This window comes from Furipterus horrens, unplaced genomic scaffold (assembly GCF_987537825.1).
Source record: "Furipterus horrens unplaced genomic scaffold, mFurHor1.1.pri manual_scaffold_9, whole genome shotgun sequence".
NCBI lineage: Eukaryota > Metazoa > Chordata > Mammalia > Chiroptera > Furipteridae > Furipterus > Furipterus horrens.
In genome coordinates this window covers 71,169,153-71,187,982 of record NW_028327179.1, presented here as the reverse complement: position 1 = coordinate 71,187,982, position 18,830 = coordinate 71,169,153, and the positions used below count along the sequence as shown (strand labels likewise).

At 37.8% G+C, this 18,830-nt stretch overlaps 1 protein-coding gene across 2 annotated transcripts in view; it reads right to left on the bottom strand.

Moving 5' to 3' along the window:
* MET (MET proto-oncogene, receptor tyrosine kinase) overlaps positions 1–18,830 on the bottom strand; it is a 173,152-nt gene that overhangs the window by 16,370 nt on the left and 137,952 nt on the right. The window contains exons 15-19 of one of the 2 annotated variants that reach the window (XM_090287399.1): positions 16,815–17,045; positions 14,558–14,638; positions 12,557–12,738; positions 9,638–9,747; positions 8,264–8,429 (exon numbers count right to left, since the gene is read on the bottom strand). In XM_090287399.1, the coding sequence (XP_090143525.1) occupies positions 8,264–8,429; positions 9,638–9,747; positions 12,557–12,738; positions 14,558–14,638; positions 16,815–17,045 (770 nt within the window). The remainder of the gene's footprint in view (positions 1–8,263; positions 8,430–9,637; positions 9,748–12,556; positions 12,739–14,557; positions 14,639–16,814; positions 17,046–18,830) is intronic. The other variant, XM_090287400.1, reaches the window with a different exon arrangement.

The window sequence follows — 18,830 nt, the reverse complement described above, 5'->3', positions numbered from 1 at the left end:
TTGACAACCTAGATGAAATGGACAAATTTCTAGAAACATATAACCTTCCAAAACTGAATCAAGAAGAAGCAGAAAGCCTGAACAGACCGATAACAAAGAGTGAAATTGGAACAGTGATAAAAAAAAAAAAAAAAAAAAAAAAAAAACTCCTGGCATACAAAAGCCCTGGACCGAATGGCTTCAAAGGAGAATTTTACAAAACATTTAGGGAAGAACTAACTCCTACCCTCCTCAAGCTATTCCAAAATTTCCAAAAAAAACAGAAAAATCCCCCCCCAAAGGGAAAAATCCCAAACTCTTTCAATGAAGCCAGTATTACCCTAATTCCAAAACCAGGTCAAGACACAACAAAGAAAGAAAACTACAGGCCAATATCACTGATGAACATAGATGCTAAAATCCTCAACAAAATATTGGCAAACTGGATCCAGCAACACATTAAAAAGATCATATACCACAATTAAATGGTATTCATCCCAGGGATGCAAGGATGCTTTAATATTCGCAAATCGATAAATGTAATACACCACATAAACAAAATTAAAGACAAAAATCACATGATCATATCAATAGATGCTTTAAAAGTATTTGATAAAGTACAACACCCATTTATGATGAAAACACCCAGCAAACTGGGAATAGAGGGATCATACCTCAACATAATAAAGGTCATATACGAGAAACCTGAAGCCAACATCATACTCAATGCACAAAACCTGAAAGCATTCCCCCTGAGATCAGGAACAAGACTGGATGTCCACTCTCTCCACTCCTATTCAACATAGTCTTGGAGGCTCTAGGCACAGCAATCAGACAAGAAAAAGAAATAAAAGGCATCCGAATTGGAAAAGAGCAAGTAAAATTGTCATTACTTGTAGATGACATGATAGTGTAAATAGAAAACCCTATAGACTCCACTACAAAACTACTTGACATAGTAAGTTAATTTGGCAAAATAGCAGGGTACAAAGTCAATATTCATAAATCGAAGGCATTTCTGTACACCAACAATAAAATATCAGAGATAGAAACTAGAAAAAAATTCCATTTACTATTACAACAACAACAACAAAAATATACCAGGAATAAACTTAACCAAAGAGATAAAAGATCTGTATTCAGAATACTACATAACACTGAAGGAATAAATTAAGGAAGATACAAATAAATGGAAGCAGATACCATGGTCATGGATGCGAGGAATCAACCTCATTAAAATATCCATACTACCCAAGGCAATTTATAGATTCAATGCAATCCCTATTAACACCCAGTGACATATTTTACAGACCTAGAACAAATACTTCAAAAATTTATATAGAACCAAAAAACACCCCGAATAGCAAGAGCAATCTTCAGATAGAAGAACACCGTAGGAAGAATCACAATACCTGACATCAAACTATACTACAAAGCCACTGTGATGAAGACAGCCTGGTACTCTTACAAGAACAGATACATAGATCAATGGAACAGAATAGAGAGCCAGAAATAAACCGAGGTCTACACGATCAACTAATATTCGACAAAGAAGGAAGGAACGTAAAATGGAGTGAGAAGAGCCTCTTCAACAAATGGTGCTGGGAGAACTAGACAGGGATATGCAAAAAAATGAAACTAGACCAGCAACTTACGCCATACAGCAGAATAAACTCAAGATGGATCAAAGACTTAAAGGTAAGCCGTGACACCATAAAAGTCCTAGAGGAAAACATAGGCAAGAAAATATCAGATATCTCACGTAACAATTTCTTCACGGATACATCTCCTAAAGAAAGAGAAATAAAGAAAAAAATAAATAAATGGGATTACATCAAACTAAAGAGTTTCTGCTCAGCAAAAGAAAACATCAGCAAGATGAAAAGGAAACCAACCATATGGGAAAACATATTTGCCAGTGACATCACAGACAGGGGACTGATTCCCAAAATATATAAAGAGCTGATACAACTCAACATCAAGAAAACAAACAACCCAGTTAAAAAATGGGCAAAGGACCTGAACAAACAATTCTCCAAGGAGGACATACAGAAGGTCCATAGACACATGAAAAAATGCTCAACATCATTAGCCATTAGGGAGATGCAAATAAAAACGACAATGAGATACCATTTTACATCAGTCAGAATGGCCATCATCAACAAATCAACAAACAACAAGTGCTGGCGAGGATGTGGAGAAAAGGGAACCCTACTGCACTGTTGGTGGGAATGCAGACTAGTGCAGCCACTATGGAAAACAGTGTGGAATTTCCTCAAAAAACTAAAAATGGAACTGCTTTTTGACCCAGCAATTCCACTGCTAGGATTATACCCAAAGAATCTTGAAACACCAATTGAAAAAAACCTATGCACCCCTATGTTCATAGCAGCACTATTTACAATAGCCAAGTGCTGGAAACAACATAAGTGCCCATCTGTAGATGAGTGGATCAAAAAACTGTGGTACATTTACACAACGGAATACTATGCAGCAGAAAGAAGGTACTCCTACCATTTGCAACAACATGGAGGGAACTAGAGAGAATTATTCTTAGTGAAATAAACCAGGCAAAGAAAGAAAAATACCATATGATATCACCTGATACAGGAAACTAAAGAACAACACAAACAAAAGAACTAAATAGAACAAAGAGCAGAATAGCAGTCAATAGGGGGGAGGGGGGAGGGAGAGAAGGGGGATAAGTAAGGGAAGAGTTTAGTCAAAGAACATATATAAATGACTCATGGACATGGACAACGGGGAGGGATATGATTGCAGGAGAGGGGGTTGGTTGGGTGGGGGAGAGAAATTGGGAGAAAGGGGGACAACTGTAATTGAAAAACCAAAAAACAAAAAAAACTGTAGTACATTTGTGCAATGAAATACTATGCAGTAGAAAGAAAGAAGGAGCTCCTGCCATTTGTGACAACATGGATAGAACTAGAGAGAATTATGTTTAGTGAAATAAGCAAGGCAATGAAAGAAAATACCATATGATATCATCTAATACAGGAGACTAATGAACAACACAAACAAATGAACAAAATTGAACAAGGAACAGAGTAACAGTTATCAGGGAGGAGGGGGAGAGGGAGTGAAGGGGGGTAAGTAGGTGAAGAGTTTAGTAAAGGAACCAGTATAAATAACCCATGGACATGGACAGTGCGGTGAGGAATGACTGTGGGAAAAGGCTGGGTTGAGTAGGGGGTGGTGCAATGGGGGGATAAATGGACTGTAATAGAAAAACAATAAAAATAAATTTAAAAATAAAGAAAATGCATTCAGTTAATGGAGCTTAGTAGTGATGCTGAAAAAATATTACTTAATTCATATTAATATGTAATACTTTTGATGAAAAGTGCTTTAATAAATATACTTTTCTTAATTATAAAAATATAATAGTATAATTTTTTAATTTTTGGAACCTAACCCCCCTTTTTGTATTAGTTCTTTGTTTCGTATAACTCGAGTTCACATACCACAACATTTATTAGGAACCTAACAACCAGGTTATACAGGGGTTACCTGTAATCTAAACTTAATTGTTAGGAGCAAGGAAATTAAATAAATATAAATGGAATAATTATACAGTATGGGGCAAAAGTAGGTTTACATTTGTGAGTACACAAAACAGAGTTTATTCTAATATTATTATTATTTATGGATTCTTGTATTATTTTCCATAGAAACAACTGTAAACCTAATTTTGCCCCACCGTGTATTCTATGAGTACTTAAATAGTTTTCTAAATCTCTTTGGCAACTTTAAAATTCAGAATTTTATTAACTTAAGTAATAAAAAGTATTGAATATCTAGATATTTCCAAATAATATGAAATAGTTAAACATTAATTTCTAGATAAGTCTACCTACTCTTCACCTCTTAGTAAAAAGAAACTAAATGACACATTTAGGTATGTTAATAAAAACATTTTGTGCTTTACCAGTAAAAGAGCCTATATTTCTAAAAGTTACAAAATAGATTCATAAATTTGCCAATCTAAAAAATGCTAATTACATATATTTTAGTTGTCAGTAAAATTTAAGGTTATAAGAATTATGAATTCTAATTATTACAGAAGGAAATGATATGAGTTTTCAGTGAAGGAAGGTATTAGGTATGGAAATACATTTTTGAAGAATCAGTAGAAAGTAGTTTGTCCTAAAATAAGATTGGTTGTTTCTAAATGAGTAAGAAGAGACAAACTAAGAGGGACTGGAAAAATTGTAAAAGTTTTGTGGAAAAGGATTCCTGAGAAGAAAAATTTTATGTATGGTAAAGCTGAATAAGAATAGGATATATTTAATAGAGTAAGTTAATTTAACTATCTAAAGTAAACTAATACAGAATTAGAGTTTGGTTGCTGCTAAAAGGGCCAAAGTTATCCTATTTTGTTTTACTCTAGATTAGATATTATGAGAAGTTTTCTACCTAGAAAGCAGAGCTTGCAGGGGAAAAGCAATTATTGTAGTAGATAGTACTCACGATAATCTGGGAACCAAAGAATATTTTCAATTGAATGTAAGACAGTTTCATTCTTCTAATCCTGAACTCTGCCCCCTTTCAGTGGAAAGCAGTCAAGAGAGGTCTTTGGGAATACAACTACCTCAAAACTGGAAACAACCAGAAGTTCCAGAAAATCAAAGTGCATGGAAGTCCTGCAAACAAGGATATAAAGAAGAAATACTCAGCCAGAAAGGTAGGAGGGGTGGAGCCTGGGCGGAGAGACCTGGTGTGGTGGTGGCAGCAGTGGCAACAGCAGCAGGCCAGCGGGAAGTGCAATTACACATTTAAAAAAGTCATGAGGAACACCTGAGGAGCATTCCCAGCTCCTCATCAGACCGTGTAGCTCACTGTCCCAGCTCTGGGGAAATCAAGCCTCATTGCTTTTGACTGTGCAAACCAGTAGGGGTTGAGACGGAGGCAGAAACTGCTGGTCTCTCAGCAGAGTCTGCTTGCTTAAAGGGCCCCTACAGACCTAGAACATCCACAGACCCACCCACTCTGGGAACAACAGCCAGGGCAGCAGCTAGAGGGGCACCAGCCCTGTGCGGAATTGGGAGAAGTGCCTGGAAAAGGGGCGAGTGCTGGGCAAGCGTCAATGTTCCTCCTCAGACCCCTCCCCCACATACAGTGCCACAACGTGGTGAAACAGGTTGCCTGTTACTGATGAATACCTAAGGCTCTGCCCCTTACAATGTCATAGGAGCGACAGCTCTGCCTAGGATAGCGAAGCAAACAAACACTGGAGACTTCCGGCCAAGATGGAGGCATAGACTGACACACTCTGTCTCCCTCCACAGCTAAGAGGAATACAACTTCCGCAAAACCAGCGATAACCAAAAGTTACAGAAAAATAAATGGAAGTCCAACGTATAAAATTATAAAGTAGTGGTGCTCGTCCGGACAGGTAGGAGGGGTGAAGCTGGGGAGGAGAGATCAAGCTGTGCTGTCTGCAGCAGCAGCAGTGACGGCGGCAGGACAGTGGTAAACACAGACACCCGTATTTAAGGGGAGGCGAGAAGTGCCTGGGGAGCACCCCCGGCTGCAGACCAGACCCGTCAGCTTTCGATTCCAAAGCCAGGGAAGAAAGACCTCCATTGCCTTGGACTGTGAGCCCTGGTGGGGGTGGGGATGGAGGAACAGGCTCGGGTCTCTCAGCAGAGAGTGAATGGCAGGAATCCATCTTGGACCCCAACCCCCGCAAAAAATGCCCAGTTGTGATGAGTGCACAGGGCTCCACCCACTATAGCATAGGAGGTGTGACAGCCCTGCCCAGGAAGCAAAGGTAAACACAAAATGGTCAGGATGGCACAGATCATCATAGAGATCCCAGTGACACAGCTGACCAGACAGCAAATTTCTAATCTAACAAAGCAGAAAATAGGAAATCTTTCTGAGGAACAGTTCAGAGCTTTGCTTATAAAAGTGCTTACAGACCTAATAGCAGATCTTAAGACAAGGAAGGAATGAAGGCTAGTCCTGCTGAAATGAACAAAACCACATATGAAACTAGTGGTGAGGGCAAGAAAACCAGGGATCAAATCAACAAATCGTAACATAGGGAAGGAACAAACAGTCAACCAGTGCAGAAAGAGGAAACGAGAAGTGAGGAAAATGAGGAGAGGCTCAGAAACTTATCAGACAGCTATAAGTGGGCCAACATCCGAATCATAGGGTTGCCAAAAGTTGAAGAACAACTAGAAATGGAAAAATTATGTAAAAAAATAATGAAGCAGAACTTCTGTAACTTGGGGAAGGAAATAGACTTACAGGTCCGGGAGACACAGAGAGTTCCAAATAAACTGGACCCAGGGAGAACCACAGTAAGACACATTACAATCAAAATGTCAAAAATTAAAGATAAAGAGAGAATCTTAAAAGCAGCAAGAGAGAAGAAGAGAATTACATACAAAGGGGTTCCAATAAGACTGTAAGCCGATTTCTCAAAAGAAACTCTCCAGGCAATGAGGGACTAGCAACAAATATTCAAAGTAATGAAAAGCAAAAACCTACAACCATGATTACTCTATCCAGCGAAGCTGTCATTCAGAATAGAAGGGCAGAGAAAGCGCTTCCAGGACAAAGTAAAGCTGAAGGAGTTCATCGGAGCCAAACCACTGTTATATGAAATGTTAAAGGGACTTGTTTAGGAGAAAGAGGATCAAAACTATGAACATTAAAATGAAAACTGTATCACAACAACCAACAGCAGAAGCTAGGGAACTAAAACAAAGGCAAACTAAGTAGGCAACGAGAATGTGAAAAGAATTATAGGTATGGGGAACATTTTGAGGGGAGGTCAACAGGGAGGGGGAAGGGGGGAAAGGGAGGGAGATGGTACAGAAATTAAGAAGCATAGTAGAAGGGAGTGAAGTAGATAGGAAGATGTTGAGAAGAACTATATGCACAACCAATGGGCATGGATTAAGGGGAGGGGGAATACTGGGGGGGATGTCACTGAGTGGAGGGGAACAAGGGGAAAAGAAATTGGGACAACTGTAACAGCATAACTGTAACAGCATAATCAATAAAGCATATTAAAAAAAAAAAGAGGTCTTTGCCCCTTCTCCCTCAACATTGAGGAATGATCAAAAAAAATGGAGGAACTGAAATTGAGGGTCCTTATGATTTTGATTAAATTTACCTTTAAATTCTAGCTCTAGATGTCATATTTCACTCTCTCTTTCTATACCCCAGGAAGACCTAGTTTTTACCCTAGATAATCAGCAACCTCTGAGGCTGTGGAAGACAGTAGTCTGGACCTGACTAATGATCACATGGTCACAAATTCTGGTAGGCTAGAGATAACATCTTGACCTAAATTATGTTTCAGTTTCTAAGCCCTAAGGTGGAACAACTTCCTGTCTACTTTCCCATGAAACCAGACAGAGGGACACCTGCACAGACCTCAGAACTGTCCTCAAATCCTGAAGACATGCTTTATTACCATTACCTCACCTCCCACCAATCATCTTCCAGCATTACCTCAACCCCCTAACTCACTGTGTCTTGTGATTTTGCCCTATGTTATCTGTAACCTACATGCCATCAGGGAATTTAGACTTTGAGCATTAGCTTCCCGTTGTCCTGGATGGCATCATTCAGAATAAAATTGCCAAATATTTCTCCACTGCAGTTCTTCAGGTGTAGTGTTTGGCTCTTTGAGGACTAGGTGGATGAACTCTTTTTGTTCTATAATAATTTCAAGCACTGTCCTTTCCTCCAGGTGGAAGAGCAGTTTGGCTGCCAGGGGTCAGTACTCAGGTGTATGCCCTTTGAAGCTTGTTCTGTGAGAGAAGGATGACCTTTGCAGAGAAAGGAGAGTATGTTGCTAGCTAGGTTCAGGAATAAAGACTTCATTGCTAGACCAGTTATAGCTTCCTTATCTCTCAAGGTGGAATTCTTGCTACAATGAATTCTTCAGCTATGAGTGGCTGAGCCAATCCCAGTCTACTCTGTGTGATGGATATGCCTTCTCTTTCCCACTGAGCTAAAGTTCCTGGAGGACAGAGTTCACATCTGGTTCAGGTCTGGGTTTCCTAAGAATCTAGCATGGTGCCCTGCTAGACAAATGTTTTTGAATAAATGAATTTATAGGAATATATCTTGAGTACCTATTAGAAAATCAAGCCACTTTTACTTATGAAGAAAACTCAAATTAGTGATGTTAAAGACTTCTTTTCTTTTAAAAAAAACTTAAGAGGCCATAAAACTACTAAAAAATTCTGTGTATGAAAGTAAAAGAGGAGAAGATCAGGTGTGATCAATAATACATTACCACATCTGACTTGGTGGTAAACTTCTGAGTTTGTAGACTTTCTAAAGCCATCCACTTTACTGGCAGTTTTGCACCTGTTTTGTTGTGTACACTGTAGTATTCTTTATCATACATGTCTCTTGCAAGACCAAAATCAGCAACCTTGACAGTGAATTTTTCATCCAGCCTACAGAAAGGACAAATCTTGTTACTGGTGGCTAAAACAGAATAACTTAGAGTGGTGCTGAATATATATAGAACAAGTGACTTCTATAGTTGAAATCCATAAACCCGTAACTTCTGCAGGGGGGGATTCTTCTAGCCTCAGTTGACTAACCCTATATTACAACGGAATTCTTGAATAAACATACTTGACATTTATATTATAAATTCAACAGACTAAGGAAAGAGATCATGAATGATATGGCATAAGAAAAATTGTTTTGCTTTAGATCTGAAAAAGTAGTAAAATCAGGCCTCCTTCCAGTTTTCCTTGGGTGCTAAATCAAGTATGCCAACTGAGGAACCAGAGTAATCGCCAATAATCACCGTGAACTTATCACTAATACTTAATTTTATAGGGGAGGCATGAAAGGGTAGTGTTATCTTACCTTTTCATTCTCAAATGGGCTAGGATAGTACATAAAACTTACATATCCCACCACTGAGGTAATAGAGAAACAGGACACACAGTAAAGCATCTGAGAAAAACAGCAAGGTTCAAGAAAATCAATTTCCGCTGAGGCTATATATACCTTTGTTTAAGTGGGCTTTTATGTTTTTACATTGACCAAAATCAAGGTAGGAAATTAATAGCACAGTTCTCTCATTCACACATACTGTGAGTCATGGATCAGCACTATGCAAGGGAAAGCACTGAATCAATGATAAACTGGTGACTGCTGTATTATACAGCCCAGGCAGCCAGACACAAATATAGTTCTTTGTATTATTCATTCTCGAATATCATTTTGGTAGGGCTTCTGTAGATTGGCTTCGAATCCACTCTTGGGAAGTGACAGTATGTTGGTATTTGTGTTACCAGCCCTCTCGTTTTCACTGTAAAAGGCCAAAGATCAAATTCTACCTCCCTACACTAATGCAGCAAGAAACCACAACACTGAGGTCTACTTTTGGGAAGGAAGAAAAAAAAAGGCAAAAGCATACAACAGATGTTAAGACCCACTCTGGAGAATCCCTTTTAACTTCTCCATTTGATAAGAGACTGAAAGCCCCATCTACATCTCCACTTCTTGCATATGGATTTAAAACTGTAAGGGAAATAAAGAACTTTTGCATAAGAAAAGAACACTTCCTAAGTATCCTTAAAGAGTGAAAACAGATTCCTCCTTGTCACTTAATTTGGGCTGTGGGCACAGAGATTCTTATACGTACATACAGTTTCTTGCGGCCAAGTCTCTGTGGACAAACTTTTTGCTTGCAAGATATTTCATGCCTTTGGCTACTTGAAGACCAAAGCCAATAAGATCTTTTACAGTTGGGTTCTGCAATCAAAGAGAGTTGGAAACACATAAACTAAGCATCTACTATTGTAGTTGTGATCTCATAATTCTGAAATGTTTATAAGAATTATCACGCTTCAAATGGTAACATGCCTTGTTGATAACAGCAATCATTTATTAAGTATCTCGTACTGTTTGCAAAGGCTAGATGACTGTATAAATTTTGGCCAATCCTCATACACTTCTGCAGGTTGGTTACAGAGACTCCATTTTTTGGATGGGGAATTGGAGGTGTTTTAAAATGTAGGTTTTATTATAATTCAGGTATGGTGAAACCAATGGATGGGAGACAATTGCCACTGAGAAGATAGTTCGTTATAACCCCGAGAAGAGGCCATGCTCTGCTGTGCAGGCCCACACAGGGAAGCACTGGGCTGGTCAGGAGACAGAGGGAAGTTTATTTTGGCTTCTGTGGGGAAAAAATGTGCAAAGCAGGGTAAGCCAGTTTAGAATTGGCTAGTTTGAATAATTTCAGCAGTTGGGCTTTTGGATATAGGTGCTGTCTCTAGTTGTCTGGTACCTGGTCCTTAAGTGATTAGGGTAGGGAGATAGTGACCTAGAGTGTGAGAGCCCTTTAAAGGAGGTGATTGGAATTTGGGCTCTGGATTGGCTGGTTTGCTTGCTCTTTCAAGGTGAGTTGTTTATCATCCTTGGGAATTTGCTGGTCCTGGGTGGGGCAGTTCCTCCAGGGCAGCAAGTCCCCAGAAGTCAGATATACAAGGTTAATAGATGAAGTTCATAGAGAAGTAGATCACCCCAAAATGACTCAGATGGTAAGTGGTGAAGTTAGGGTTTTAACCTAAATCTTTTAGGCTCCAAAGCCCATAATATAGTGAAATCAATCACATCAGAACCCCTCCTATAGGTACTGAAGCTTCAGCTCACAACTCTGGTGGCCTGGACCCTCATTCTCTAGGAACTCCATCCACAAAACTGGATGCACAGTGGGAATGTCTTTAGTAACTATAAGAACTACATCTGAAATCGTATAGCTGTCACCGTGGCTGGTAGCCCTACTAGTGCCTGGCCATCAGGAACAGGATATCTCTTCTTTAGCAGCTGCTGTGGAGTTTGAGCCCAAGAGGCAGACAGCCAGGACCTTGCAAGGAGGGCTACAGCCTTACTTAATGCACACAGCATGTAAAGAGCCCAGTTCCTTGTGTTTCTCTTTAAGACACATCTATGATAGTGGCTGTCATTAGTATGGACTCCTTGGGTTATAAAAAGGCCATAGTATTGTATAATAAGAAATCTCTATCATGCTTTAACCCTGGGGGCATAATATCCTGGTGAAGGTAGCATATCCAACCAGGTGAACTAATTAGGATAATGACAAGAGTTAAAATGGAAAAGTGGCCTTTGTTCTTTGTTAGGTAAAGTCGCCCTATCTGCAAACATTCATTCCCAGGGAGTATTTTATTCTTTTTGCTGAACACAGATACTACTTTACCATCCCATCCTAGAACTTAGTTCCTCTGAGAAACAGACCCCATGTTCATGAAGTTGTTTATGTCAGGAGTAAACTCCATTAATTCCCAAAGGACCTTGGGCACAGGGGCTAATGAGCTGGATGCCACCTGTGTTTTCAATTCTGGGGACTCCTTCTTCTTTCCTCTCTGGTTCTGATCTGGCCATATTTGGTCTTATCAAAAATGTCACAAGAAAACTCTGATTTGCAGGAGCCTTTTGTAACTCTGAGCTCATTCATTCAACAAATATTCACTGAGAGTCTATGGGCCAAACACTATTTTAGGTATTAGAGCTACAGCAGAGAACATATACACAAAAATCCCAACCCTCATGAATTTGCATTTTAATGGGATTGTGTGTGTGTGTGTATAGCTACTATTTATTAATTTATCATCTAGCATAGCACTGTTCAACAGAAATACAATTCAAACTGCAAAGGTAATTTAAAATTTTCTAATAGTCAAATTAAAAAAAGGTAAAATTAATTTTCACAACATATTTTTCAATCTAACATATCCAAAATATTATTTCAACATAAATAATGATTAATATTTTAACATTTTTATACTAAATATTCAAAACTGGGATGTCTTCTACACCTACAGCATGTCTCCATTTGAACTAGTCACATTTCACATGTGGTTCATTGGCTCAGGCCTAGTGTATAAGAGGATGATAAGTATGAGGGAGAAAAAACAAAGCAGGGGAGAAAAGGCAGATAGAAAAGAGGATGGGGTGGGTCAGTTGCAATTTTAGACAGGTCAGGAAAGCCTCATTATGAAGATGATATCAGGACATAAAGCTGAAGTTGAGGTATGTGGCTATTTTGGGGAAGAATGTTTCAGACAGTAGAAATAGCAAGTGCAAAGGTCCAGAGGTAGGAGAATGATTGGCAAGTTTGAAGAACAGTAAGGGCCTTATTTGTAATTAATTCTTCAATGTCTTTCCTTCTAGAGCTAACACTCCATGTGGGCTATGACTAATTATACTTCTACATCTCCTGTGCTGTGCTGTTTCTGGCACATAGTAAGGCCTCAGAGATTACTAAATGGTAGAGCAAGGCTGTTTGCAGGGAAGTTGAGAACCACTGCCCCTGGGGAAACCCTTCTAGGTATCACTATCTTCCCACCACAATAAAAAATTTTCAGTTACAAGTGAACTGAATCAACTTCTGTACATTTGAATGGTGCCAACATTTTACATGTGCTTTCTTTCTTTCTTTAGCTAAAAAGCTTTTAAAAATGTTCAAAACAGGTACATTTTAGAAGGCTGGCTGGCTTACAGCTAGTTACTCAGTTAGTAAGCTTGGTAATATACTTACATGAGTTTCATTTCTAATGAAATTTCGAAGATCTCCATGTTTCATGTATGGTAGGACCACCAGTGGAGACCCCTCACTTCGAAGGCAGATTCCCAAGAGTGAGAGAACATTGGGATGGCTAAAATCTTTCATGATGATTCCCTCAGTCAGAAATTGGGAGACTTCTCCTAGGTCAGTGATTCCTGAGAAATCCAATGGTGGAGACATTGATTTCATTACAGAATAATGAATACTTTGTCAGGTGCAGATAGGGAAAGCAATGGCATATAAAACTATAGGACTCCATCTTGTCCCAATGGCTCATCCTTAGAGTGCTTTTTCACAACACATCTGAGTGAAGGATGTTGTCCTGCACTGTGCCTTCAAGTCATCATCTACATCCACGTTTTTAAGTTAGCATCTAGTGGTCAGTTTGTCTCATACAGAAAAAGAAGAGGAAAGCAGATCAGTCTATGTCTGTAGTGACCCTTTAGGGCAGGGGTTGATGACTATTTTGTAGAACCAGATAGTAAATAATTTTTGGCTTTTTGAATTACATGGTTTCAAATACTCAACTCTGCCATCATAGTGCAAAAGCAGACACAGACAGTGAGTGGCCAAGTCTCAATAAACTTTATTTTGGAAAACAGGCTGCAAGCCTTAGTTTTCCTATCCCTGGACTGGGAGAATTTGAACACTAATCATTGTCATATATCTAAATAAACTTTTTCTGGTTTCTAATAGTTTCTAGATAGAGATCCAGAGGACTTGTTACTAGTCAACATTAATGAAGAGTTAACAGCTTTTAATTTGTTAATCTAATATCACTGTCAGTGATTATATTGTTTTGCAAATGCAATGCATTCTGAAACCGTGAAGTCCATAGAGATCAGTGCACACCAGGGACAGAGAAAGATTTCTTGGCATTAGGATTGTTCTTAGTACAGTTGGCAGTGGTGCTCTCTTGAGAGGCAAATTCACTGAAAATCATACTTAATCCATCAGTGTACAATCAGATTTTATATAAACTGTCTCTTTACCTCATGATCAGACTTCCAACAAAATCAACCACATAGCATGGAGATATATGTGTAAAAAGAGTCAAAAATAGTTCTGACAACTTATCTTGAAGAAAAACCTTTTACTTGTGCATTTAAAGTTTGTTATTTCAATATAAATTTATAATATAATTGGTTAACATTTTTCAGGATGCTTCAAATTATGAGAAAAACATTTAGAAATTTAGAAAAGGCAAGCACATGAACTTGACATGGGAGGCCTGTCAGGAAAGGTGGAGCCAGGGAAATGCCAGTATGAGGAGTACATAGGGCTGTACAAGATAGTAATTTATGCCATAATTATGGTCACCAGTAAAGTCTTAGTTCTTGTTTGAAAGCACTGCCTATTTTTTAAAGAGTATGTATTCCATTTTTAAAAGTTTCTCAATAATTGCTAAAATTAAAAAAAAATGTTCTAACATTAAAGGGGGTAGGTTTTACTTGTTTAGAAAGTTCATTTATGTGGAAATACCTCATTCCCCAAAAATGCAGATAAATGAGGTATTACCACATTTACAACTTCTCAGTTTTATGCCAAGATATTTTTCTTCTGTTTGTCTTACGTCATTTTTTAAAAATCTTTTTAGTGGAAGTTGTGGTTAAAAAATAATTATAATAATGCCTGTGGGTAAAATGAGTCATTACTATTGTATGTGCCAGCATGCTTCCAATTGTTTCCAAAAATGTCACTTGCAAAACAAGTATTATAAACCAAACATAGTTAAATGATACACAGCTCATCCAAGAACCTCATTTCTCCTACACTCTAACTTTTGAGGGCCCTGAGGGATAATTTCTGAGGAATTACCTCAAAAAAAATTTAGACCAAAATTTCAGGAATAGACCCATAATTCTAGCAGTAGTTGATTTTCCACAAGAAAAAACGTAAATCAACAGTTTATTATAAACTATTAGTTTGCAAACCACAAAAGTGAACTCCACTGTTAAATAAAATGTAACTTACTATTCAAGGATTTCACAGCACAATGAATTTTCTTGTCATCGTTGTCCAACAAAGTCCCATGATATACACACCCAAAATGACCTAAATGAAAGAGGGTACTTGGTTAGTGCTGCATTACTTGTGTAATAATTACTTACTAAGCTCTTCATGATCTTCGTTTCCTTTTTCCTATATGACAAAAAGAACATTTTTTCTTCTATTTTTGATTAATGATATCACCCTGTAAGTGTGTTTGTGAATAGAGGGTGTGGCAAAAGTAGGTTTACCATTGTTCATATAGAAAATAATATAATAATTAGTAAATAGCAATACAAGAATAAACTGATATAACTATTATTAAAGACTAATATAATAAAATACTCAACCATAGTGAAACCAGTGAAAACAGGAGTTACATCTGCCTCATGAAAAATTTTATATTTTTTAAGGATCAAATAATATTTTAAAACCGTGAAAATAAAGTTTTGCCTACATGAAGAAATACAATAAAATAAAGCTCTCTATTCCAGTAAACTGAAATGAAATAAAAATGTTACCATTAGAAGTAAGATTAGCATTGTAGAATAAGGATTTTCCCCATTAGTCAGCAGTTAATATGTAATCCAGGTTGGCTAAAACTGAAAGGAAATTACCCAAATGAAGCAAATTCACTCTGAGTCATTTCACCCAGTTCTCTCTGGCTTTAGCCACATCATTTTGCCAATAATAGCTTTTCATCCAGTGGCAGTAATTCTTCCCAGAGGTGCCAAAGGTCTGACAGCTGTGTAAGTCATTCATTAACTAATTTATCTAATCAGCCAAGACTCCCTGGATGCCTAGTGTGTGAGTTTCAGTCATTAGTTTACCCTCTCATACTGAAAAGACGAAAAAAAAAAAATCTTATGCTCTCAAGGACTCACATTCTACTGGAGAAAAACATATAAACAATAGTTAATATTTATAGAATCATTAATTATTATTATTACTTAAGAGATAATAATCCCCCCCTGGCTGCTGTGGCTCAGTGGAATGAGTGTCAGCCTGCGAGCCAAGTGTCACTGGTTTGATTCCCAGTCAGGGCACATGACTAGGTTGCACATCAGGCCCCCAGTTGGGGGTGCGAGTGAGAGGCAACCACACAGTAATGTTTCTCTCCCTCTCTTTCTCCTTTCCCATCTCTGTAAAAATAAATAAATAAATAAATAAATAAATAAACAAATAAAAAAATAAATTATTTAAAAAAAAGAGAGATAATTGTCAGTTAGCACCTTTCATGATAAAAATAAAAAATTCTAGTTTTACAATGCATAGAATTAAAAGATAATTAGTGAGGCCACACACTCAAACTAGTGCAATTGCTGGAATTTATAGGCTAGTTACAGAACTATAAATTACTCTGATGTGAAACATGTTTATTAACAGTGAAGCTGCTATAAGGGAAGGGGAGCAGGCTAAGGATCAAAATCTGGAGCATGTGATAGAGGAATGTGTGGTGCTCTCACAGGAAAAGGAGAAGTCCCTGTGTTCAGATAAGGCAAATTGTCCTGTCAGCTTCTTCTGTATCATGCTGGCAGATGCCTGTGCTACCTCTTGCAGCACATGCTGAATAAAAGGGATCAGAGGCCATTCGGTATTAAAGGTAAAAGCTTTTTAGAAAAAAGAGGAGAGTGGAGCTCATTTTCAGGCTTCTGGTTGGTTTCTTTTCCTTCAATATTGTGCGCTAGCTGTTATTGGTGCTCTGTCAGGCTTATCGCAAATATTCATTCTTCTTTGTATAAAGAAATTGAAATGCATTGTATACATGATATATATTGTTTCAGATCAGGAGACTACTATAAATTCCTTGTCTTCTGATGCTTTCCAGCAGTGTACAAGCTGCTATAAACCGGGGCTTCAGAGAGTTAGTCACTGTTCACAGACTAAAGAAAGACTAAGGAGATATGAATAAAAATATTGGAACATAAAAGAATGATGTTTTAGAAGGAAGTAAAAGGCGCCTTTCAAGAAATTATGGTTGTCATTATGAAAAGGCAAGAAAGGGGTGCAATTTATTTTTAGTAGATTTGAGAGATTATTAAATTTCCTCCGGGGATAGGGGCGAGTTCCCATGGATATTATTTGCAGGCATGTTTTTCTGCAAAATAGAAATCAAGAGTATTTGTTATCATTGCTCTGTCAGTTGCTTTCACCATTGTCTAAATTCCTAATCTGCAATGGCAGAAGATAAAATGCTTACTGGAAAATTGTATTTAACAAAAAGCTGAGTGGAAATACTTACCTCTTCCTATGACTTCACTGAAATGCACTATCAGGCTACTAGGCCCAATCACTACATGCTGGACTGCCTGCACCAGCTCTGGATTTAGTGCACTGAGGTCAATGTGGACAGTATTTTGCAGTAAAGGGCTGGATATATCAGAGTCCCCACCATTTAGGATAGGGGATAGGTCCATCAGAGGATACTGCATTTGTCTGCATGACCCATTCTGAGATGAGTTAGGAAACTGGTCTGCAAGATAAAGTAAAATTATTAGAAAACAATAGCAAAACCTCACTTAGTGGAGACTGCAACAGGAGTAGCAAATTGAATCAATTATGAAGACTGAATTTTAAAATTAAGGAAATGATGCTTTTACCATTGAATGAGGGTAGAAAGAGCATTTACATAGGAATTGATTTAATAAAAATAGTAAGCTGGGAAAAGATACTGGCATATATATATGCACACACACACATACACAATGTTTTAAAAAATGTTTATAAATTTTATTTTAAGTAGACTAAGTATTCACTTGGACAGCTTGTTTATTCTCTTCATTTCCTTAGACATTTCTCTTTTTATATATAACAAAAAGCCCTGCTTTAAGTTTAATTTTAATGTACTATATTCTTAATAATGGGAAATAGCAGAAGTAGTCTGCCCATAAGTGACCAGTGTTTATTGATAGAATTAATTAGTATTGCTCAAAAGCTACATGGATTCCTGTATAGTGAAATATTTTACATATATATGTTTAGAAATATATAATAGCTCCATTTTCAGAACTGAGGCTTTTTACCTTAGTGCTAAATTCTCCATTGTGTGATGATGGCAGCAGATTTAGTGTTATCACCATTTAGAGAAGTAGATTAGAATTGGGTTAGTGTACCATTTCCATTGCTTGGTTGAGGGCACTTGGAAAGGGATCAGCATTCCTTCTAAATTGATCTTTGCAACCAAAGTCCTTTAACACATTGTTGACCGGTCATGAATAAACATGTGTTTTCTAGCCTGATAAACCACTATACAGTTTATCATACCAAAAAGTTATTAAAAGTTATATAGAAAATATATACAAAGTTTCATTTCAATACATTATGTATAAATAAAGTATACTGAAGTTTATTTAGTTTCATTTTCATATTCAGTTACAAAGAAATAGTTGGTGATATGGGATAGCTTTTGTATAAAATTGCCTGTCAACAATGTTAAGAGCCTCAGGCAAGGTACTCTATTGCAAGGTGAAGCTTTTTCATATCGGGGTAAGGAATTGTGAGGTTAAGAATAAATTTCTTAATGCCAAAGAGGTCAGAGAAGCCACCAGTTGCTTTCTCTTTTCCACTGAGAATCCAGACATGTTAGGGAGAGGGAATCACATCCACAGCAATAGACCTGAAGATAAACTAAGCAGGGTATTGAACTATATTAGTATATAACTTGGGGAAAGGAGGAGGGTTATGTGGGAGGAGTCTCCATTGGTAGCAAAGATAATATCATTGCTTTGCAAATGAGCAGGAAAATTATAACTTGAGAGAGGAACATAAAAAGAAAGTTGACAGCACTGTAACTATTCCTAACCCCACTTAAGCATTTTTTAGTATTTCCCACATTGAACTGTTTGGTTAATAACAAAGCAATTTGGCCAGAGCAGTAAATCTCAACAGTGGTTCCAGAAAAGCTTAGGGCTACCTATAGTTAACAGTAATCACTGTCTGAAAATGAGACAAGACAGTGATTACCTAAAGAACAAATTTAGAAAACCAGGGGAGTACTTGAAATGCTGGATGAGTGAGAGAAGGAGTGCCCAGCTGACTGCCTGCTCCTTTGATCCCAGAGTCAAGTTCCCTTAAACCCTCTCCAAGGGAAAAGAGTGTAAATGAGCCTCTCCAAGCTCAGTTCCTTCACCTTCACTTCCCAAACCACTGCACCTAGATCAGGGTTCTAAATTCTCAGGGTGTGGAGATTAAGGGAAATTCTTGGAAGAACACAAGGAAAAAGTCCCCTGGCGTGAAAATTCTGTTGACCCTGGGGTTA